The sequence below is a fragment of the Anopheles darlingi genome, chromosome 2, assembly GCF_943734745.1.
Source record: "Anopheles darlingi chromosome 2, idAnoDarlMG_H_01, whole genome shotgun sequence".
In the NCBI taxonomy this organism is placed as follows: domain Eukaryota; kingdom Metazoa; phylum Arthropoda; class Insecta; order Diptera; family Culicidae; genus Anopheles; species Anopheles darlingi.
In genome coordinates this window covers 69,973,557-69,997,554 of record NC_064874.1, presented here as the reverse complement: position 1 = coordinate 69,997,554, position 23,998 = coordinate 69,973,557, and the positions used below count along the sequence as shown (strand labels likewise).

The 23,998-nt window shown below is 48.4% G+C and overlaps 1 protein-coding gene across 1 annotated transcript in view; it reads left to right on the top strand.

The window, feature by feature from the left end:
- Nucleotides 1-23,998, top strand: part of LOC125959494 (pneumococcal serine-rich repeat protein) — a 41,242-nt gene that overhangs the window by 11,727 nt on the left and 5,517 nt on the right. Inside the window, exon 2 of the mRNA XM_049692318.1 lies at nt 22,284-22,863. Within this exon, the coding sequence (XP_049548275.1) occupies nt 22,301-22,863 (563 nt within the window). The 5' untranslated portion in view covers nt 22,284-22,300. The remainder of the gene's footprint in view (nt 1-22,283; nt 22,864-23,998) is intronic.

The following is a 23,998-nucleotide window of genomic DNA, read 5'->3' as shown; positions in this document are numbered from 1 at the left end:
CCGGGCTGCCCAGCGTTCAAGGAGTGTTTTTTTTTTTCTTTTGCTTTTTTCGCTTCCATTTCATTATATACTTACCAACGGACGGAGTGGACCGAGCCAGATAACACGCATTGAAGCGTTTTTTTGGAGCTGTAGCGGACAATTACTTTCAACCGCGTCCTCGACCTCGATATGACCACGACGTGATCCACACGAGCGGTAATACGCTTGCAAACGGCTAGCTAGCTGACGTCATCCTTACTTAAATGACACACGATGTTTAAAGTTTAAAAGATGAAAATCTTTCCCTTCCCCAGGACATTGCAAGGTTAGATTCGGTATCAGAATTGTATTATAACTGCACCACCTCCACATCACTTCCGCAAATTTAATCATGACAAACGTAAATGTCATCCTGTAACTCAGCGGAATGCCGAATCAATAGCAGCTGAGCTGCGGGCGGTACTGATTGTGATCGAGAATAATGAAGAAATAAAATTGATCGACTTTTGATTCGCCATCTTGATGCGGTCGGTATCGGCATCGCGGCAACGCAAACGCAAACACCGCCATCCACCGGATTCGATTGATTTGCTTTGCGTGAGTGAGTTGTGTAATGTAAGCGGAAGGGAAAAAATCAAATAAAATCCCGGCACAAGTTTACCGATCGGCTGCCGATGCCATGATCGAAACAAAGGTCCGCACCGAAGCCATCCGCAGCAGGAACCGCGGGAAGCAGAACCATGAAATTGGAAGCAGACCATGAAAAGTTGTAACAAAATGGCTCCTTCTCCAAAAAACGAGAAGGCAGGTCTGGTAATGGAGTTGCGTGGCGCACCATCTCGGCGAGTTGGTAAATTCGCATCGCCTTACTTTACGACAAACACTTCACCCTCCCATCCTCATTTTCGAGGAACGACATTGTCACAAACGGACTCCCTGTGTTCGTCGTGGAACCTGTTTTATGGCATCGCGAGCAACAGCAGCATCATCAGCAACTGCAAGCTACGGGATCATGTTTTACTGACAACAAGCGCTATCCAAGAGGCACTAGCGAAAGCCTAGTGCAACCATCCTTAACAGCCCGGGACCGCATAAAACATGGTCATCGATGCTTGTTTGGCGCACACCGGCCCTTCGGGGACGGAAGGAAGTATGTAGCTCATGCTGCAAGGCATCTAACGAGCATAACGTACACCTCCGACCCAAATGCCACGGAACGATTGCCAATATGTTGTGCAAACATCGCATCGCAGCTCCAACAGCAGCTGTCAGTTGCGCGGGAGCCCTCCTTTATTTCGTTGGGTCGTTCAATGTTCAGCCGCTTACATGTTCGATGTAGGCAAATGAAGCATAACGATGCTCAAGGCGTGTTCTTACAATTCTGTAGACATCTTCATCGCCCAAACATCGCGGGTGGGCGGAAGATCATTGGCTGCTGGGAGGAAGCACTGCCTTTGTTTACAACTTTCTTCTTGATTCCAGTTAAATGGCGATAAAATTGGGCGTCCAACGAAACATGACATCGTGACATGGGTACAAGTAAGGACAAGGGACAAGCTGCAAAACACGATCGATGAGGCGTTTCGGAAGTTCTGCAAGCACTGATGCTCTTTCTCTTTCCCTCTTTGTGTCCATTTTTATTGTTTCGCACTGAAGACGCAATCGGTTTTCGGATTTCATTTAGCTCAATAAAGGGGGATTTCGATGCCCAATCCAATGAATGAAGGATCAATTATGCTGTACATTCTTCACGAACGATGATGCTGCCGGCATAAAAAAAAACAAATACACAATCATTATTTATTGCCAAAGATATTACAAACTTTACGCCGCAAAGCGAAGAAAACCGTAAAAAAGAGGGAAACTACTTAAGCGGCATGTTGTTTCGCTGCCATCATTACACGTCCATCCGGTCCTCGCGGCTCGCGGCTCGCGTTTAATTACAGCACTTCACGTCACTTAGCTCCAGCAACGGCGCTGTTCAACCAAGCACCGCGCTGCGCCATCAATTTTGATAGGAGAAATAAATTATGTACTCACTCGTGCTATCAATCTATCCTCATGATTTTAACACCATTTGTCAGCGGCATAAACAGCGGCGCACCGCGCTCTGCACCACCATACACCGCCACACAACCACCAGCTGCTACACCGGAAGTGCGCTAAGGAAGATTGATTTCTTCTCACCCTTCGCCACCACCTCGACGACCGGCGACGGCCCCGGTCGGTCGAACTCACTCACCGCATGTCAGCTAGCACCTTCGTGGCGCGCGTTTGACATTTGGTCGTTAATTTTATCTGCAAACCGCAAAGGCCCACAGCATCCCCGCAAGCATGCTGTGACCCTGGCGGAGCATCCATCGAGCCAGTAGCGAGTCTGCATGAACGCCGTCGAGATAAATTTCTGGGTGATGACAAGTGAGCGGAGATCCCATCCCGGGAGTAACTATGACAGGGCGACAGGGAGGGAGGGAGGGAGGGATGGAAGGAGGGAGCTCGAAGCCGAGCCGGGCTCACTTTAATAAGCTCTCAATTTATTCCCCGCGTGAATGTCGAAAGTATCATTATCATGATGATCATGATAATCATCAGCCTCATCAGCCGGAGGTATTAATTCACTCGTTCACGGGGTGTGTCCCTCAATCCCGTCATCGAAACTCTCCTCAGTGGAAAGAAAGGGAAGGGGAGTGTGCTTTCGCCTTGACATTGGTTTGCACTTTGTTGATGCTCCTGGGACATGGGGTCTGCGGGAAGCGCAGATTAGCACAAACAGATGCGAAAGAGCGGAACTGCGCTGACTGTAATTCCGGCACCGGATATAAATAGCCGGAACATCAATTAGTGGATTGAACCATAGATGCGTAAACCGTATACTGATGCTGCTTTCGCATAGTAACTGCTACTTAACGATTAACATGAAACGCTGAAACTTGTCAAAGTAATACAATTAAGCAGAAAACTACGCGTGATGGGAGATGAGTAACCTTACAAATAGTTTGGTACTTTGAGCAACATGCCGTACCTTAATAACATTTTTGGCCCTTTATGTCTACTTAAATGAATATTGGTAACATGTTCAAACATCATTGTATTGTTTCAATAGCCGTGGCCACACGGGGCGAAAACTCTAGCGCAAACGAAAAAATTAATGCCAAAACGGTTTCGCTTAACCCTTACACGCTGTCAAACTTTTATACGTCCGCGGACTTTTTCGCTGAACCCTTGACGCTATCGAACGCTTTATTTACGAAAATGTAGGTTCTTTTCGTATTGTTTTTGCATTTTTAATATAAATATAACAGCAACAGCAACAATATCGTTAAAAACTGCAAAATTTATTCGGAAATCAACTTCAGCGGCCAAAACACAGATGAAAACAATACGTTTGACATTTCGGCATAAATTTTCGGGTTTTTACCCCTGCCACACGAAGCGAAAACATTTTGGCATTAATGTGCAAATTTGCGCGCAAATTTTCGCCCCGTGTGGCCACGGCTAATATGTTAATAATAAAAATATCATAAAAAAGAGTATACTGGATTTTGAAGTATGAAGCAATATTTAAAGGAAATTCAAGCTTCTTCATGTTCCCCTAACTAAAGAAAAATGTATGACAAACTGTATGCAAGCTGCACATATGTGAAAGAGTCATATGCGCGTAAATTATAAATTGAAATTCAAAACCCCCCAGAACATGCGAATAAATCATAAAAGAACCATAACTCATCGCGCGAGAAATCTGAATAGCATTACTACTGGACTTGCCCTGAAAAACGGCAAACGCTGGATTAACTTATGACTTATCGATCACGTTCTGGCTTCTTGTACATTATGACAAGCCAGTCAATGTTAATCATTTCAGTGAACGTGCGCCAAAGCCCCAGTTTGATTAATGACCGTTGTGCTCCATTTACACCTCACACGTGAATGACATGGCCGGGTCTGTTTTCCGACGCACCGACCGCAGACTCATTAAAGGCATTGAAACGGGTGGAGAACGATAAATTTGTGCCAACTCCCCACCGCTCCTTCCATTTCACCACACCGCCTCACATCTGGATTCCGCAAACTGCAATGTCTATTACATTCGGTTTGATTATTTGATCTGGCCCGGATGAACTTGAGATTCCTGGGCCGCCTCTGCTCGTGCAGCGTTGCTGGCCATGAGCCAACACTGGCCTGCCTGCCTGCTTGCCTGCCATGGCCGGGCTGCTGGAATGTGTAAGTGAAGAGGCATTGCCGGTCGAGGTTGAAGTGCAACACGATTGAGAAGTTTCAACACTTCAAACGACACCCAGCGGGATCCCCCCCGTTCGGCACTAATAATCTTCGACTGCATTAACAAACACGGCCAGCCCGGCCGGTAAACAGTTCACCTCACTTTCGGGAAGACGTTACTGGGCACTACTACTGTGGCCCTGTTTGAAAGCATTCGACGAAGTCCTCGGTGTGCGGTCGCGAGGAGTTTCAACACCGCGATGGTGGCGCATGGTGCTGTGGCGATGACAATATGAAAATAAACAGACGCAGAGTCGTGCGGCGCATAAGTGGATCCATTCGATGCACTTAAGCAAGTACTTTGGAAACCATTACCTTCGATTACGTCTGTTTTAAAGTCAAACTCAAAAGTCAAACAAACGATGATTTAACATGCACCAACAGAAGCAATCCATCAGACGATTCTGTGCTGTTGGCATGCTTGAGATGTCGCTTTCTGCAGCATTCTGAACTGCAGCATTCTGATTCCTTCATCCTCAATAAGCCCCGGCAGAGCAGCGACATGAGCTCAAAATTCCAATCGAATGCATTTTCCTGCTCTCTTGTCAAACATGGTAAGCCTTTAGAGTTGCTTCGTCTTTTCTACTCCTCACTCTGAGGCTCAAAACACTCCGACAATCTAATCTCCGTTCGAATCTTCCTGCCTCTAAAGGACGCAATCTCGAGCGAGCTGTTTCACAAATACCTTCGTTACACCGTCACCGAGCACACCGAGCACTGAGCTCACTCAACCGTACACACATCAAAGCATTTCGTTTTCCCCCAAGAAACAAGGCCACATATCGCTCTTCGGACTCGATGATGCATTGAGTGCACCTTCACTGGCACAGTCCGAACACACGCTGATTGCATTGTTTTGTAGTAACTTTTTCAGTTACCCTCTTAAACCTCTCCTCCTCGACTTCTCGATGGTAGATGCAGATCACTGAGCTGCTGAGCGTGCAGTGCTTAGCGCGCAAAACATCTCCGACCCAAGGTTGTACCGACATTCGCTGAAACTTGTCTCGGTAACAACGGTCCTCGGTTGGGATGCTGCGGTTGCACCAGTTGCAGCCATCCTTAGCATCATGCCTTTTTGCCTTCAAGCCACGGCCAAATACTCGGCTCATCGCTCGGCGCTGGTGCCTCAATCGCGCGCGTAAACAAGGGTTAAGTACATCGAAGAGTTGTTGAAGTGCTTCGCTTAAGCCGCGCCCAAGTTCGTCCCAAGCGAGCTCGTGCTGCGGTCGAGGTATAAGAGCCCACTTCATATACATATTCATTGTCTCTGAAGGGCCGCGTGCTACTTCTGCTTTCAATGCCCTGGACTAGCTCGACTAGCTGGGGAACTTGAACAACTCTCGCTTGTTTCTCGGTGCTTCACCGGGGAGCTCAGCGATGAAGCGATGCTTCAACATAAGTTACGCCAGATGGCGGGAGCTGGAACCACGAATTCACCTGCTTCGCTCGCCCATGAAACGGAGGGAACGAAATTAAATCCAACCAAAATTCGCGTTCAAGCATTTACGCATAATTTTCTGCGCTGCGCCTCCATTCGCTAAATGGCTGCATATAAAGCGTTCTATTTAGCAGCATCTTTCGCTCCGTTTAGCCGCTTTTTCCATCAAAGCGAAACTAACCACTGACCGGCCGGGTAGGAACCGCCGGCCGGACTTAATAAAAACCATCCTTTTTTGCGGCGATAAGATAAAAGCCGGAACGGTCGCATTTCGAAACCAGTCACCGGGAGGAAGGAGAGAAGACCAAACGGAGCCACGCCGAGTCGCTCCGTATCGCGGGTGCCGTCGCGAAGAAGTAAAATGGATGATTTGAATGCGGCTGGTAGCGGATGGAAGCCACTGAAGAGAGAGAGAGAGCGGAACGAGAAGAAAAGAGACGAGATGGTGGCGAACCCCGGTGACCACTTGTAAGATCGAGCGACCATTTTGGCTCCCAACCGCCACCTTCCCCCTCCCCCGGGGGTGGGCCGATGGTTGAATGGCAGGCAAATGATAATGAAAGTTTTATGCCACGAAGAGAAAATAATCTAATTCGCTAAAGCCTCGAGCCACTTTCCCTTGGGGGCCTTGGTTGAGGGAGAATGGAGCGAACTTCGAAGCTTCAAAGAAGTGAAGTGTCCCGCTATTGGGACCCCCGCAGGACTGAGAAAGAAAGGAATTCTTTGAAACACAAACGCAACATTATTCCCACCTGAGTGTCCCGGGGTGTTCGCACACGGGACCAAATTACCAAAAAAAAACGAGAGAATAAAAAAATATTTAAAAAGTAAAAACGCACCAATACCGGACGACACTGCAGTGGCGCAATGGAAGATGCGGCAAAATGGATACGCAGAGAAGATTGAAATTGGTGCCAAACATTTCCCGGACCCGGAGCCAAGCCCACAACGAGAGAGTGCAAGAGAGAGAGAGAGAGAGACCCGAAAAGTATAATTTTCCATTACATCAACCGGGGCTGGGCATGTGCGCTCGGCCACGGGCCTTCTCCAGTGGTGGTGGTGGTGATGGTGATGAAAGTGAACTGGAAGTGAGCCGCAGACGAGGTCGGGGGCGGTGGTAAGATCATAAAATTTTTACCATCTCCATCCCCCGCCCAGGGGAGAATGCATGTAATTTTAACGACACACACACACACACACACACTCGGGGTTGGCCCCTTGAAGTGGCACGTTTTATGCTGCACACGGTCGTCCCTGGTCAACGATCGTTGGATGAGATGAATTTTTTGGGGACGTATGGACGTGCGCATGTCGCTGTGAAGTGCCCCCGGACCCCCCGGGGGCTGCTAATGCTGCTAATGTTATGCATAAATGGGTGCTTTTTTGGGAGGAAGATGAACTCGCTCCAGACCACCAGACGACTCCTAAAAGATCATCCGGTCCCGGGGTGAAAGGTGAGTGACGTGACGACGAGCGGGATTATCGTGCCGCTTGATCTCGCACCACGTATGAGCACGTTCACCGAACGTTTCAGTTTCCTTTTTTTTTGTGTTTCTGTTTTTTACATTTTCCTCAAGTGAAATTTTCAAAAATGAGAGCGACACGCCGTGACGAGCTTTGCTGCATTAAAAATGAGCCTTTTATGGCTGAAGTACTAAAAGATACGAAGACCGGTCCAAGTGAAGTGTCCCTTCCGTCGATTCAACACCACGCACAGGAACACACAGACAGTGTTGCAACTATTTTGAGCTGTCCTCCCCAAACGGAAGCTCACAAAAACCGGGGGCCATCTGATTTTCATTACGCCTGCCAAGTAGCTGACCCTTAATCGTTCCGGTCTAGCAGCTCCAAAAGACTGAACGAAGCGGCGGCCGCTTCGGAGTGCAAGAATCAACTACAAAGTTTTTTCCCCGGAAAACCTCCCCCCGGGAGTGATGATGAATGATGCAGCAGAAACGACCAACCAACCGAGCGAAACTTGAAACCGTTATTGGCCAAAGCAAAGCGAACGATTCAATTCAACCCACCATCCACCCCCGGCAACACAAGTTTTCGGCAGAACTGGAGGCGCTGTTGAAATTGAAAGTTTTTGTCGGCTTCGGAGTTTTGTTTCAGTTTTTCGGTTTCCGAGGAAACGAGTTTCAACTAGAGGCGAGGCTGCAGCAGCAGCAGCAGCAGTGCAGTGAAGCATAAAACAATGTTCGGCACCCAAGCACTAGGATGTACCGGCCAAACCCAATAGGGCGATGGGCAGTCAGCAGTGCTTAAAGTCTGTTTCCCCTTTCCTCGGCCACCCAGAAGAGTTCCTACGGTGTAGCTATCGCTATAAAGGACCAAATGGAATGCCAACTCACTAACTCGAGCCTATGCGATGGTGATTCATTTTTTATAGACCCCAGACAGTAGCAGATGAGGTGAGCGAGCGTACGAGCGGAGAAAACTCCTTTCGCCACTCAAGTGGAAGTGGAATTAAAATCAAACCGCCTTCCGTCTTTCTCTCTGGACACACCGAGTGTCTGCCTTTTTTGGAATGGGAAATTGGGTCAATTTTCACTTTTGTGCCAAAGGATCGAGCAGCAGCAGCAGCATCCGAACGAGGGATACACGCAGCGATGCAGTTTCCGATTCACTGCCACTACCATTCGCACCAGTCGTTGTGCCTGACCAGAGTGGCGCTGTCCAAGCGGAAAAGCTGCTTGCTTACTGTTCCGTTTTCCATCCAGAGCGTCCCGAGCGTCCTGGCATGAAGGCAGGTTAATTAACGTTTCACGAGCAACGGGCGCTGTTGTTGTTCGGTTCGGCACTGTCAAGGCCCCCTCCCCAGAAAAGCCACAGGAGCTTCCGTTTCGTTGCTTCGCCGAAAACCCGAACGAGATACAGACCCGTGAGCCGATGTTGCTGTTCACCGCCAAGGGACCAACGCTTTCCGCCTTCCTTGCTGTAGCCTTTTCATTTTTCATCTAAAAATTTACCTTCACACCCGGGCCGCGGGACTAAAGGGAATGGGAAGCAAAGAAGGAAGCAAATAATTGGAAATGTTTTCATTTTTAATTAATCGTCGGCTGTCGGCACTAGGCGGTGCTACGAAAGAGCAGAAGGATGTTGGAATAAATAACGATTCAAATCAGGCAATGGATTCGCATTTGAATTCGTGTCCGTTACGACGACCAAAGCGCACAAAGCGCGGAACGAGTGAAATGGTAAACCCCCGAGGATTCGAGCCATTTTCGAGCACCTCGAGCGAGCAGATGAGTCAGCACCGCAGACAAGGCAGCGAGAATGAATGGTGAGGATCGTTTCAACCTCCTCCCCCTAAAATGGTTCCACCGTGGGAACAACACGGCCACCAGGATGCATTCATCTTTTCTCTCTTCATCACCTCACGCGGGGTGCGCATTACCGGAATAAAATTACCTAGATTTCCAGCTGTTTACAGCCCCGTGAATTCCCTGCTGCTGCTGCTGCTGGAGGTCGCTGGACCTTTCTGTAAACGATTCGCTTTTGACGCTGTGTGAAAGGAGAAATAAAATGAAAGATTTGCTTTTGACATTTGCGCGAACTCCAACCAATCCGAAAACCCGAACCGGGCGAACCGGGATTACTCTGTTCCACCTGAAGCGACAGGGACCGGGTCCGGGATGGGTGCGAACATCCGGCCAATCACCATTTGGCAGATTCGGTACCCGATTCGCCAACCAACTGCTCTTTCACACTCCGCTGGCTCCGTCTGGTCATTAGCTGCATTGCGACCGATCCGTCGAAGGGAAGGGGGGGGGACGGTAGTCCGGGCAAATGAAATGCCCAAATGTAAGCGCCATCGTGCGGCCAAGTCATCGTGCGAACGCCTGGCATGGCCACTGGATGCGTACTACGTACGCCTGGATTTCGATTCGGGTCCGCATTTCCGGTAATTGGAAATCGATTTTACAATCGCAACGCGAACACCGAGATGCTAATGGGCCTGGTGCAGATGCGTTGCGAGATTGAGAGATCATCCCCACGGGTGTTTAAGGCATGGGTAAGGCCGAAGGGTGAGGCCCTCCCCCTCACCCCTCCCCCCTCTCTTCGGGAAGCTTCCAATTGCTGGATCGATTTCTGCAACAATTTCCTCTCGAATAGCGACGCGCTAATATGCTTACGTTTCCGGCCAATTCCCGGCGGCCCCGGTCGCAGCCGACAGGTACACGACGATGCGTGGTACCGGCCTCGAAGTAATACGAATCGTGCCCAAGGTACATGGCAGATTGGCATGACTCGTGTTGGTACCGGAGCTACAACGAAATCGGTAAAATCTATCTAACGGTACACGGGCCTGCGGGCTGAGGTGAGGAGCGCTCGGGAAGCAGGTGTACGAGTCATTAGCAGTTAAGCGAACTCCGGTACCATCCGCCAGCTATTGTTGAAACATTGATTGCTTTCTCCGGGCGATCGGGATTGCGCTGCATCAACATTTCGGAGCGTTTGTTTTCTATTGAATGTAACAGATGATAAGATTTTCGCAATGCTTTTGATCAATATCGAGGGATTTCTTTGCATTGCAAGAGGTTCAAACCGTTTGGATTGAAAAGATTGAAATTAACAGAATACTTATACTGCTTATTCATCGAATTCGAAAATACTGACTGTTAGATACCTAAAAACTGTTATTTTAACAGCTTATGTTAAGAAGATTCACGAATGAAGCAGCATTATCGATTAAGCTACTAAACTAGTCGTTTCTTCAGTTTAACACATAATTAAGTTATGTTTGTTTAATTAAAACAGGACCATGGAGCACACATGTAAACTGCCGTAAATAGAAGGTTAATTTAATAATACCCGTAATTGAACTTGAAATAACTACCGGTCTCTGCCAACATCTACATACAATTAATCAATTATGCATCGCATGTAATGTGATTACAAACTATCCAAAAGTGCCGCAAAGCGTCCACTTTAGGGACAGTAGTAACGGAGCTACCGAAGAATAATCAGAAAAGCTAATGCTCAACTAACCACTCTTTCCAATACCTTTAACTATAGCTACAAATTAACCTGGATTCCAATTTCGAAATGTCAAATGGTACTACAGTAACGTTTGTACATGAATTATTAATCCTCGAATAGGAACACCTCCAATAAGGGTGAAGCGGGAATGAAACGCTTTTCCTGAACGAACGATAATGAAATATTTATCATTAACCTGTACCCTTACTTTTTCTTCGAGCTGAACCATCCCATTTCGCCGGGCCATGTCAAAGCCACAAGCGGTCCTTACGACTTTCTTGAAAGTGTTTTTCCGCTATTAGTCATTCCTTCTTTGCACTCAAACACATCCCCGGCGCAATGATGCACGAAGAACGCGAAAGTTTCCTTCACTAATATCCAATAGAGCCGCTCTAACGACCTTCCACGATGAAGCTCGAACGCGAACTTTGATCGATGACGATACCAACCAATTAAAAACTATTGCTTACCGACTCAACCACCACCAGGGCGGACCGGTTTCATATTCAATATTACCCTTTTCCTTCGGGTTTACTTAACGTCAATCTTATACCGACCCAGCCAGACCCAACTCGCGCAAAAGGAGTCGCGGTCGCCACGGTATGCACGGATTGGTTTGCTATCAATCTCGTACCCGCGAGACGAGTTTACACTTCTTACGCTCCGGCCCCGGACCATTGCAACATCAATCATCAGAGCGGAGAAAGGAAACTTCTAACACCCGTTACAATCGACCACAAGCACGATGGCAATACGGCGATGGGAAAAGCCACGAGTAGCATCTTATGACAACGATTCTGCAATAACAAGATAGGGTAGCATGGTCATGGCACCGTCGAAGCGACGCGACTCGCCGGATGAGTTGACACTAATTTGCTGGGAAATCAATATCGGAAACATCACACACCGCCGTCGCCGATCACCGAGCGACAAGCATGGCAGGGTTCGCATCGTCAGCATGATGGTCGACATTGGCCGCCAGCTAACCAACCGTTGAACGAACGAAGAAAACTCCTGGAATCGGTCAGCTACCGGAGCAAGATTTTCTGCTGACTTGGTCTCATCGAATGTCACCACGCCATTAAAGCCACAGGCCAACGGTAAGCCGCTCAGAGAGAGAGAGAGATAGAACGAGAGTTGGAACGTGCAGAAAATGGCGAACGTTAAATCCGTTCTCACGGTCGATTGTTGACTTTTGTTTGCCTTCCCCGGACCGGACCGAATGTCGGAAATATCGCAACGAAGCCTTATCCGATTATCGATACTCGGTTTCCCACCCGGTTCGCGTTACTTTCCTGTTGCCCAACGAATAGCAGCGAATGCCTATTGTTTTCTACCACCTATTGTGGTACCATAGTTCTCGCCTTGTAAGTCGCGCCAGAGTCGCACCGGCGTAGTCGAGAAGGATTCGATAATCTATCCCCGGACAAATCCGGTACACGACAACGCGGGCCGCCAGTTCCGTGATCCACAATAATCGGTCTCGAGAAGTTTCGACTTCATAATTCATTAAACAACCGGCGTTCGCGAACGAAAAGTCTTAATCTGCACGCCACAAAACAAATACACGCGCACACACGCAGCGAATGAAACGAATTTAACGTTCGCGTGGCCTCAAATGCCTTAATCATCTGGTGCTTCAACGAGCAGCTTTAAAGCGGGTATTTCCCCTCCATCCCACCCTCCGAGCTCATTACGATTTAATTTTGAGCCTTTTGAGCAGCCACAACGCGGGCACACCGGGTGAAAGGCTTGAGCGGAATTGAAGCGCAGATGAAACAATAATATACCGCGCCGCTAACAATGGAGCTACGCGCGTAGCACCGCCCATCCGAGGATGCCGCGGGCTCGCGGGTTGCACGCGAAACGCCGGAAGCCGGAAATGAATCCGTTCAATTTGTCAGATTGTATTAATACGCCTGGCACGGTGATGATAGGTAAGATGGATGGAACTAAACTCGAGGTGCCCCCGGCGGGAGTATGTAGCAGCAGCGCTTCCGCCATCGTTCTCGTCGTCGTCCTCGTCGTCGTCGTCGTCGTCTGTAGCCTGTCTGGTTGGGTGGATGGTTGTGCCTCCTACACTGCCACACTGCTAAAACCTGCGGCGAAACAGTAGAGATGCTGCTGGAGAGCAAACTTTTCTCATAACTTGCGAAACTTTGCGCCCACGAGTTTTTCCTACTCGTAGCACCAGCCAGCAGTTGCCATCTGTTTGGGGGCCACATCTATGCCGCTAGGAAGTGGGCTAGGAGGTGGTAAGAAGCTCATCTAAATGAGGCACAGCATAGGTGTGCTAGGGTAGTCGTTCGAGAGGAGAGAACTTACCTTTGCCTCGTTCTCGTCGTGGGAGTTATGGGACGTTCGGGGAGGACAACAACACACATCTCAGTCTCATTACTCTGGTGACGTGAGTGATGATCCAATATTGAAAGAGTATCTAATGGATGGAACGTTGTTGTTGTTGTTGTTGTTGTTGCGACTTTACAACAAGTTTTGCTTTTTCGTTAATCATCAAGATGCATGAACATTATTCAAACACATAAGGCACAAAAGGGGTTGCGAGCTGCAGGCTTCATGATCTAAAAGAAGCTCTACAAACTGTTTAACTAAGAACCTTACTCTTAAGAAGTCGAAGCCTAAAAGTTGTGCGGAAAACTATTTAAGGTTTTCATTTGAAAGGTTTTCCGATGTTCAATAAAACTTATTGTATTTTGCAATTAAGCTGATTTATAAAAAAATGTAGCTTATACCAGAAGATTCTTTAAAAACACTTTGACTAGCTTCGTTAATTCGAATATACGCAGTAAAAAATATTTGTTATTTTTAATCACTGATGGACTGATCAAAACTCTTTACGATTTTCCCACTACTTTAATATTCCATTTTTCATCGAAATAAGTCGAGCCACTATAGCAAAAAAATTCAAGATGTTTAGTGCAACTGGTGAGCTTCCGTTATGAAAATCCTTTACAGTCGCCGAGGGATTCCTTTGCTGCGGGAATAGCTAACCTCTCGAGGCGACATCGAATACAGAACGTTCATAAAACGTTAAATTGCCATCAAGCTTCCGGTGAGATGATGATGGTGATGAACAACAAATTCGCCCAGAAGACAGACAACAGTCTAACAGACTATTCATTATATCACCAAAGGACCACCTCCATCCTTTCCCCTCGCTGTGTCGATCCCTATCAAAACCAAACGGCGAAGATCGCCACACAAGACGACCGTTTCGAGGCGGAAATAGGTCCGTAAAGACATTAACACCACAATACGGACCAGAAAGACCGTCCTAAGAAGCGAGTAGGCCATCTCAGATCCCTGGATCTGGACATTTAATAAGTCTCATTGGCGAGGCTATTGCCCGTCGTATCGCCATCGCGGCTGTGCAAGAAACGACTGACAGATGGCTCTTATGGCCAGTAGGCGAAGGGGGGGGGGACGCTAGCCACAACGCTGAACGCTAGCAATGAACGTTCTGTTCGCATCTTGAAGCTCGCAGCCAAGCACCATCCACGGGCCCTGATGCTGATGAAGTGTGTCGCGTTTCCCTCTAATGATGAGGCGGACCACAAACGAAATGGGTCAGGTTTTCATAACTCTCGTAATTTAATTTTTTTTTCTCCACTCCACTTCCCACATCTAACCCAAGGTCCAGAGTCCGAACCGTAGAAAACGATATTTCACCTTCCGATGCGCAAGGCACACAAGCAACTACACTACACTCACTACGCAGCCACGCTAGGACCTTTAGCTCTGTCGGCATCATTTGTCAGATTTTTCCCATTCATTCCACCACGCCACACCACTTGACTCTTCACTTTCTCGCACAATACACACACAAACACAATCCACTACACACTTTGCCCTTCGGAGGCACGCTTGCTAAGACATCCCCCATGGCCAAGGACCTCACTCTCTCAAGGACCTCTCGGTTTCGGTCTCGGTCGGGACAAAGGTCGACAGTCGTCGGCCGTCGGAATTAGATTGGTTTCGTTACGCCAAACCCATCTCGCTATCGCTCGGTCGCTACTAGAACGAGGGGGGTTCGTCATCGATGCTGGACGTATTTTCATTCAATTTTGCCACCAGGACACCAGGAGGCTCGTGCTGGTGTCCGGGCTGGCTATAAATTTCGATTGAATTGATTTTATCTTTTATGCCTTTTTGGTTTTTGTCGTTTTTTTCCAAACGACGGCGACAACAACGATGTTCCGCTTCCTCTCATTGCTGCCACATATTGACAGATGATTTCTTTGTAAAATGTGATTAATGGTCGCACGGAAGGGCCCCGATAGCCCAGACCGGCGGCGAAGGCGTCCTGCGTCTCATGAATGATTTATACAATTCAACTGTCATGCGACAGCCACGCGTGTCGCGTGCTTACATATTTATCTCATCCCCTCCGCCGGTTCGCCGGCAGGACTACAACAATAGGGCACAATTCATCCATCATGTACAAGCTCTTAATAGGACAGTTATTGGACGCACTTGGAGGACGCGATCGGTACGAAACGCGCACACAACTCTGATTTAAAGATGGCGCTTTAAGCCGATTGCTGGAACGAACGACAACTATAGATAATGATGTTTGATCCGTCATCGTCAGCTAGCCACCAAAAAAATATGGCTCATGGTCGTAGATGACACCTTCACTTTTTCGTCTGTAACGGGATCATTGTGGTCAGGTTGCCATGTTATGCTGAGCGGAGAAGAGCTGACGAGAGAGCAAAATATATTCATCCCACAAAATCCATCAGCTCATCCAAATTGCTTCTCGATCAGCCGCCTTCCCCCCAAAACCGCGCTACGATACAACCTCCTGTTTCAATGTTTCACCTCCGCTCGAACCGATTCGTAGTCCTCTGTTCACGTCCTACGAAAAGAACACGAATATCTCTGAGCCTGAACGAAGGAAATAGGAAAACTTTGGCTGGAGCATTTTTTCCATCATTCCCTTCTACAATATTCCAATTTTCTCACCTTCCCACCGGTACGAAAAGGACCGGCACATTGGAACGGGCTTTTAACCCTCACAACAGTGCAGTTTTCGTGCCTTGAGCCCTGGAACACCGGCACCTGTTCCGAAAGGGGGCTTACTAAATAAAGACAAACTCAAACCGGCTTCAGGCCTCACGGCCTGCTTTCCATCCACTCTTTTCTCGCACCACCGCACACGCCTTTGCGTGAACACTGAGAAAAACGGAGCAATGTTCGGAGCATCTTGCTAGGGATTTTGCTGGAAAGCGAAAAGGAAAAGAGAGCAAAAGAAAGGAATTTACCTCTGGCGTTTGGTGTTCCGCTCTCGGGAGCCCAACCAATCCCGGGTATCATTACAGTGGCTTCTGCGATGCGAAAATACCTGAAAAACGAAACGAAATCCTGTTGGAAATCGATCTCAATTTGGTGCCACGGAAAGGGGGCCGCACCATCGGGCCGCATATTTATTGATTATATCGAGGACGAGCAAGGGCCGCAAATGGTGATTGGGAAAAGAATGAACTCCAGCCACGATGCCTAAAGAATGTTGTGTTGTAAGGATACTTTCAAAGGGCCGGGGATGCAACCACCGTGAAACCGTAGGACTGGAAACGGCGATGCTAATTTGATCATGCAAAAGAAAAAGGTGAATTCAATGTTGGAACGATTCGCGAAACGCGCATTAATGTATGTATAACCGCAACGCCTGCTACAATAAGGTCCGCCTCGAAACCATGCACCGTTAAGAGTCTTTCACGGAGTCAAGTACTCCAAGCGGGCGAACATGACCATTAGGCCGGTGTCAGAGAGTCGGACAGAGTCCATTCATTTCACAAGAATTGGGTCGATTGGTACATATGTGCGGCCCGACACCTTCTGGCACACCTTCATCAGTTCACGTGCTTCAACATTCAATTTGTCCTTTTGATCTCTCACACACACACACACCGTAAGTGCAGTCGGAATGCATTCAGCAACGAATGCGACTAAAAGCCCTCTTTGAACTTGCACGAGGATGATGATGATGATGATGATGGTGGTGGTGGTGGTAGTGATGGCGATAGTGAGGAATTTATCGCCTCGAGTACCTTTAACTTCAGTCGCTTACATTAAACGCTCTCGGTTCTCGGTTCAAACATCCATCACACGGCTCGCATCGGTGTGTAAGTGTGTGTGCGTGCTCTGAGGGTGGACCTGCACCCTGCAGTGGTGTGTGTGTGTGTGTGTGCCATTCAACGCAGACCCTGGTGACTGCATGAAATAATGGTACGCCAAGGGAAAATGGACGCTCGAGAGGAAGAAGAATGAAGAATGAAAGCACAGAAAGTCATCTTTCTTCGGTGTTCCGTAGCTCTCATGTCGGGCGCACCGCTTTCATACGCGCGCCCACGATGGATGGAGGGAAATTTGTCTTCCATCACGCACCTGATTTCCCGGAAGAGCCGTCCAACAGCCGTCCCGTGGCCTGTCATTTTGAGTTTTATCAGACAAAGGCCATTCGTTGCAGGCGAGCAGGAAGCTACCAGCAAGAGACACTACAGCCAGAACAGCCCGGATGCGGTTTCCCTGTGCGGTCATGATTAATGAAGGATCGTCAAATTCACTCCCGGGCTGCTGGTTGGCGGTCCTGACCCACATTTCACATCACAATCTCCTCCAGCAAACACGAGCCTGGTGTCCGATTTTTCGCGCGGTTTCCGCTAGCTGCTGCTGCTGCTGCTGTCTCTGGCAGTTACAAGCGATCAGATTGCATCCGTGAAAAACCCGGTGCTGTGGTCCCAGCAGCCCCAGCATCAACGGTGGTGTGCGCATCATTCATAAAACAATCAGAGACACACCGAGCCGCGAGGTGCCCCATGGAATGAGAATGTATTCGTGTCATCGCAGCCACGAATCCGTGCTCCCCGGTCTGGTGCCGGGATTTTGTTACGTTACGAATTTAATTCATATTCAGGCCCATTTGCATACATAATCCGGGCACCCCCTCCCGAAAATGCATTCCAACGACACCGTAGGCGAACAAACATCGTTTTATGCTTTATCTTTTTTCCGTTTTGGCGGAATGGATCCACCGAGAATCGCTCATCCTCAATCCTCGTGCACCGTTTTGCCCACCGTGTCAGCGAGCGTGCCTCAGCGAAAGGGTCATTAATTCGAAGTTGATTTAAATAAAGAATGGAAATGACATAATAAGCTATTGCCGAGTAGAACCGGAAAATGGGACACAAAATCACCATTTTGAGCTGACTGTTTGGTTTGGTTTCGTTTTTTTTTTTTGCGTGTTTTTATCTTCCCTTCGCTTCGCCATTAGCATCACTATTAAAAAGAGAAGAGGAGAGTTTTCATTATGTTTGACTTTCATTACTCGCCACTTCATCACCTCCGAGTGCATGACCATTGGTCGTGAAAGGGAAACAACAGAGAGAAAAAATCGGAAAAACCTTCCCCGATTTGTCGACTGACTGTCACACTCGATTTGATCGCTTCGAAACGTGTGCTCGCACAATCCATAAACAATTTCCCAAAACTTGTCGCCCACCAATACCTTTCCATACGGCATTCCGCACCACCACAAACAGCACCTGCTGTAACAGGCGAGTAGTCGCGCTTGAGGCTCAAATACTACCACCGGACCGGTAGTACGCTGGTTTGAGCAGATTTTCCGGGCGATGGGAATCGATCGAAATCGAATAGACGCCAGTGGCGTGTGCGAGTGGCAGCCCCTCCCCCATCCCGCCTTTTTGCATATTATTGATTTCTCGTTCGGGATTTTCAATCCAATCAATTCAATTTTTCATCCCCCCTCACCACCACAATCGAAGCCAACCATCCGTCTCGGCCAATCACAGTCACACCATCTGGGGGTGACCCCCAGGAATCGGGCATCATCGGGGAGCTCCCATCATCGCATTCACGGACGGCTGATCGTGAGTCTCGAATATGTTTTGCTTGGTTTTTTTTTTTGCTCCCCTACTGCTGCTGCTGGTGCTGCATGCAATGGATCTACGTTCCACGAAATTTACTTTCTGGGTCAGCAAAGAGCATGAAAGCATGAACACACACACACTCACACCGATACACATCTTTAAGCAGAAGGTGCTATGCGAAAGAAACAGGCATGTGTGGGGCGAGATCAAGTAAACGGAGTAGACGAAGGCAACGCTTGTACGAACGAAACCGGCCAACAATGGAATGGATGCTGATGTAATTTGGCTCAGCACCGGTACCATCGTTAGGCAAACGGCCAGACCCGTAGCACAACGCACCGCACCACGTTCACCTTCGTGATCGTGATTTGATTTATGGCCAATCATGCGATTCACGCTTGTGAGAGTAATCGGTACTATGCAATGCCCGCGTGCCTTTTGTGGCCCCCAACCCAAACACCAATACACCTCCGTTTAGCACAGATGCGTGGCACAATTGTGAAAATGGAATGGAAATCAAACCCATGGATTGTGGTAACTTGTGTTTCTTTTCCTTTCACACAGCCACACACAACGGACTTGCTAATGAATTATTCAGTGTGACTGCTATTTATCACCGTGTGTGTGTGTATGTGTATGTGTGTGTGTGTGTGTGTTTATCGCTATTATCAAATTGTGCAAAATGGTCTCCTCCCATTTTTTTTCCGGCCGGTACGCGGGCAACAACTTGTGCAACGAACGCAAACCACGCTAATTGACTGTTTTCGTGATCCACGTGATATCGCTTAATTTGTTCTTCTGATCATTGGCCATTAGCGTGGCCATGGTGTGCAGCGTGAAGCCACTTTACCCCCCCCCCCCCCTACCCTCCTCCCTCTTCTACCCCATCGTGCACTCTAGGCCACGATAATTGAATTAATAACCCGGAGTAGCATAATATTTTAACCCTCGCATGCAACCGCAGCACCGGATACATGAAACGAGCGCATACATACATAAAGCACATAAGCACCCGGTGAATGCATGCGGTTCGGTGCGGTCCACCCTGGGCTCCTAGCATCACCACCAACCCCCCCGGTGTGCACTGTATTGGGGAAGGGGGGCCATCGTTGAATATTCATATAAATCAATAAAACTCCGGCCAGTCTGGTGAGCTGCGGGGCTGCGGGTACCAAACATGGTGCCAGTTTGTTGCACAGTTTGTTGCCGGTAATTTGTACATCACCAGCGCCATCGTCATGCCATCCAAAATCAACAGGCCAAATGGGGTACTCGGAACTGTACTCGGTCAGGCGAGGTCGGACCCTCGTTGCACAACGTTTCTTTATCAACAATCGTGTTTGAATAGGCCCGTAGGTCGAGGAACACGTCGGGTTCGGGTCATAAGGACAAAGTTCCATAATTCATTTTGCGTTACCCCGCCTCCCGCCAGGCAACAACACCACCTACCTCATGATGCGGCTTAACTGGGTCCAGTGGTTGCACCGCACCCGAAGCAGCAAACATGAAGGGCAAATTTGTTAATCCAGTTGAGCACCGGCGTCAGGATGCAGCCAGGAACGTTGCGTACGTTAGCACCCGATTTACAGCCCGTCCCGTTACCCCGTCCCCGGTTTGTCCACCGTCTTGTGCCGGAGTTGCATACCGGAGTGATTTATGGGAACGGTTCGTCGTTGCACATTTGTTAGCAGTCCACCGTAGGGGACCTCTTCCTGCGGACTCCTTGATAATGTAGTGACGAGTGCTGGCTAAGGACAAATAATCCAACAACTACTCATCGTTTAGAACCGATCCGGTAAACACAGAGTCTTCGCTCTAGAGTGCTGTCTTTCGAAGATGGACAACGTTCGTGATAGAAGTGAGGAGGAAAAGACAAATTAAATGCTTCAAGTAAAAGTATGGCCTAAGTCTAAATTGACTAGGTACAATTCAGCAGCAGAACGAATGATGATGTTGACTACATTCAGCACGATGCGCTCTGCCAATTAGCACAAAATAGTTAACTGTTTTGTTTGGCGGTTGGATTGATTTTTACGGTACACAGCAAATGCTGGAAAAGGGTCGAAAAATGATTCAATAGTAACTCTATTCGTTTAAGCTCAAATAAATTTCACTTTTGTACGTAGACTTATAGCATAAATCTAAAACGTGCTTCAGTTTCTAAACGGTTTAGCTTAATAGTGCCACAAAACGGTTCTCTTTCTAATTATTTTCATCTTTAAAATGCTGACAATTGATAATAACAAAATGTGCCTGTTGCACTTGCGGAAGACATCATTCTAACGTTCATCATGATGGTTAAGTATCAAAGACATGGGTGTTTGCGCTATGTGCAGCACGACAGTTTTTAAAAGGAAAAATGTGCACCTTCGTTTGAAGGCACACTCACACCCTTAGCATGCAATTCTCATGCTGAGCCGACATGGCATTTAAACCATTACCATTTTAATGAGGTAGACTCCTTCAGAATACTCTCATCAGTGTTCTCTAGAGTATATAAAGTCATTACTGCACATAAGTTTACTTTTGCTTAATGATGCAGCGGTCCGGATAGAATTATCATACCTTACAATTAATCCTGTACTTTATGGATTTTGTAAAGGATTATTCAACTACACACATTGCCCTGCTGCTTATTGATGCATTTTCTAAAGATTTATTGATTAAAGCTATTTATTGATGATATTTCCAAAAGATCTTCAATGTAGCATGATCACATACATACTAATACGGTTGAAATAAAAATGCAACCTATATGGTCTTAGCCGGAGTCCTGTTTTACCTGTTGTGTAGTTTTTGTTAAATTTCCCCAAATGCATTTAACTTATCCTACCATAGCATAAACTGTTAAACCGAAGCAAAGCCACAAATGCCCTTTAACATTTTTATTGCACGTTAGCCAATTCGAAATAAAGCAAACAAAATATATCCCAAACCCCGAGAACATTCCACTAAAGACTTTCCATTCCATTCGAGGTTAATAGAAATAGTTCTCTTGGCGTAAACAGAGCAAGCAAAAAGGAGCGAGCATTTTGTTTACGGCAGGCAACGGCTGTAGCCGACCGAACGCCGCACATTTCCAGCTCATTTCAGTCTCGCCTTTTGATGCCGGCACAATATCGGCCGCACACACCACGAGCACACACACACAGAGTGACCGTTGAAGGCAGGCGAGCGAGCCGCAATCGAATGGCAACTGTCCAAACAGATTGATGTTCGATTAAAAAGTGATGGAAGATGCGTCCCAAAAAATCGAGCAGATAATGTAAACCGAAACCCGATCAAAATCTGTCTCGACGCGATCGTTGGTCCAGGGAGGGGGATGGAAGAGAGAGCGGGATGGAAGGAGAACTTTGCTCCAAAGACCTATCGCAACCCAGCACCGTTCGCCGGTTCGCACCAACTCGTGTAAACTGTTATGACTTTGGCCTTCAGCAGTGCTCATCCTTTCTCTTTCTCACACTCACACACACACACACACACACACACATCCATGGCTTAGCCAGACGGATTTTAATCAAAACATAAACCGACCCATGACGTCATCGTGCACATGAACTTGGCGTTGGGTGTTGGGCGTTTTGCTGCACCGTTCAGGCCGCTCCGTTCTGATTTCGATTCCGATTTCTTTCCGCCAAGCGCATCACACCTCACTCATTTCATGTCTATCCTTTGCCCTTTTTCCTTCGCAGAGAATGTGTCCATAGCAATGGGAAAAGCCGCGCGACGGTCAGTTGCGTCAGATCCGTCGTCGCCGACCCTACTACCACCCTACCACCACTACCAGCATCAACCGCAGCAGCATCACCAGCAGCAGCCACCGAGTGTACCGAGACGTTCGCGGGAAGTGCACCAACCGGAGCACTATTATCATCCCTCATCGCTCTCCTACTCGGCCTACACTGCACCAGCTTCCGGCTCACCCTCCTTCGCCTCCGCCTCCTCCTCCTCCTCCTCCTCCTCCTACTGGGCGTCTGGCTTTGGATCGGAGTCGACGGAACCGTTGGTGTCGAGCGAGGAAGCGGCCACCATCGACGAAGACTCGGCGACGGCAACCGCCTCGCTAGCTTCTTCGTCCACTCCCGCCGGTCCACAGCTACAGGCCCCCCGGACAGCAACACTCCAATCAGCCTCGTTCGGTCCCTCATCACTCGCTCCCGGCCGGAGCAGCAGTAGCCACGAACCGGCCGACCTTGGATCCGGTGGCAGCGAACCGTTCTTCATTCATCCATCCACGACCGCCACACCCCGCCACGTTACACCGGAGTTCAGGTAACGGTTCAGGTTCGCCTGGTGGTCACCACCCTCCCCACGGTTTTTTTTATGCTCCACCAGCATACCACCAGTGTGCCAACGCCGCCTTTTCACACGCCAATTATCACTACCACCACTATCACCGGCCTACACGAATGATGGGCTTGATGTAGGCATGCAAAGCTCACTTTTCACTCCACCTCACCTTCATCCCTTAACCACCCCCTTCCCTAAAACCTCAAATCGACCAGACCGAGAGGTTCGATGGGTCTGGGCCACGGTTAACATGACCGCAAAGCCCGTTCCCGTTGGCTCACGCGCAGCACTCGGACCGAACCAAGCGCCGATGCGTCAGACAGCCAGCCGGTGTGGGGGGATTTGTTGCTGTGGTTTTAATTACGTGGCCCCGACGTGGCTCACACGCAATGGCATCGCCAATTGCGGTTGGCAACAAATTAACAAGCCGAGCGCGAACATGCCCCGCGCGATCAAACATCCATCTGTGGTGATACGATGTTGCACCCCCGTGTTGCCGGGTGGGTGCGATTCTTCCCCTATAATCGAATCTACATTTCAGCGCCATTCAATGGCAGTGGTGTTTGGTGTATTTACCACCACCACCACCATCAGCCACCAGCCCCACCAGTCCACATACAGCAACTGACCGACCGACCAATCCATCTGGTGTGAGCGTACGAGCACGTGATCTCATTAGTGTGTCTTTAACCACGAAGCTGCTGGGTCGGTGCTGGTGTTGGGAACGGATCGTTCCGCTCCGTCAAGTGACCCGGGATGAACTGAATGACATCTTCGTTAGTCATTTATAGAGAGAAAAAGCGATACATTCATTTACCTTTCGCAGCTCAAGATGGAGGCGCATGGTGCAATGGAGGCGCATGGTAGCTCTTGCGATGGAGGCGCCTAGTGGCCCGTAAAAAAGTTGGTTTAAAAAATCATATCTTTAGCCCTCTGCTATGATGGTTCGGGCCAACTGCAAATACCAATAGTACGCTAGAGACTTCTTAAGTAAACAATTAATTAAAACGGAACGCTCGAGCGCCCGTAGCTTTACCATAAAATAATTGCCCCGAGAAGCGTCATTTCCGCCTTGCTGGTAAAGCTTTACGGCCCGTTCCTATGTCCTTCTTTTAAG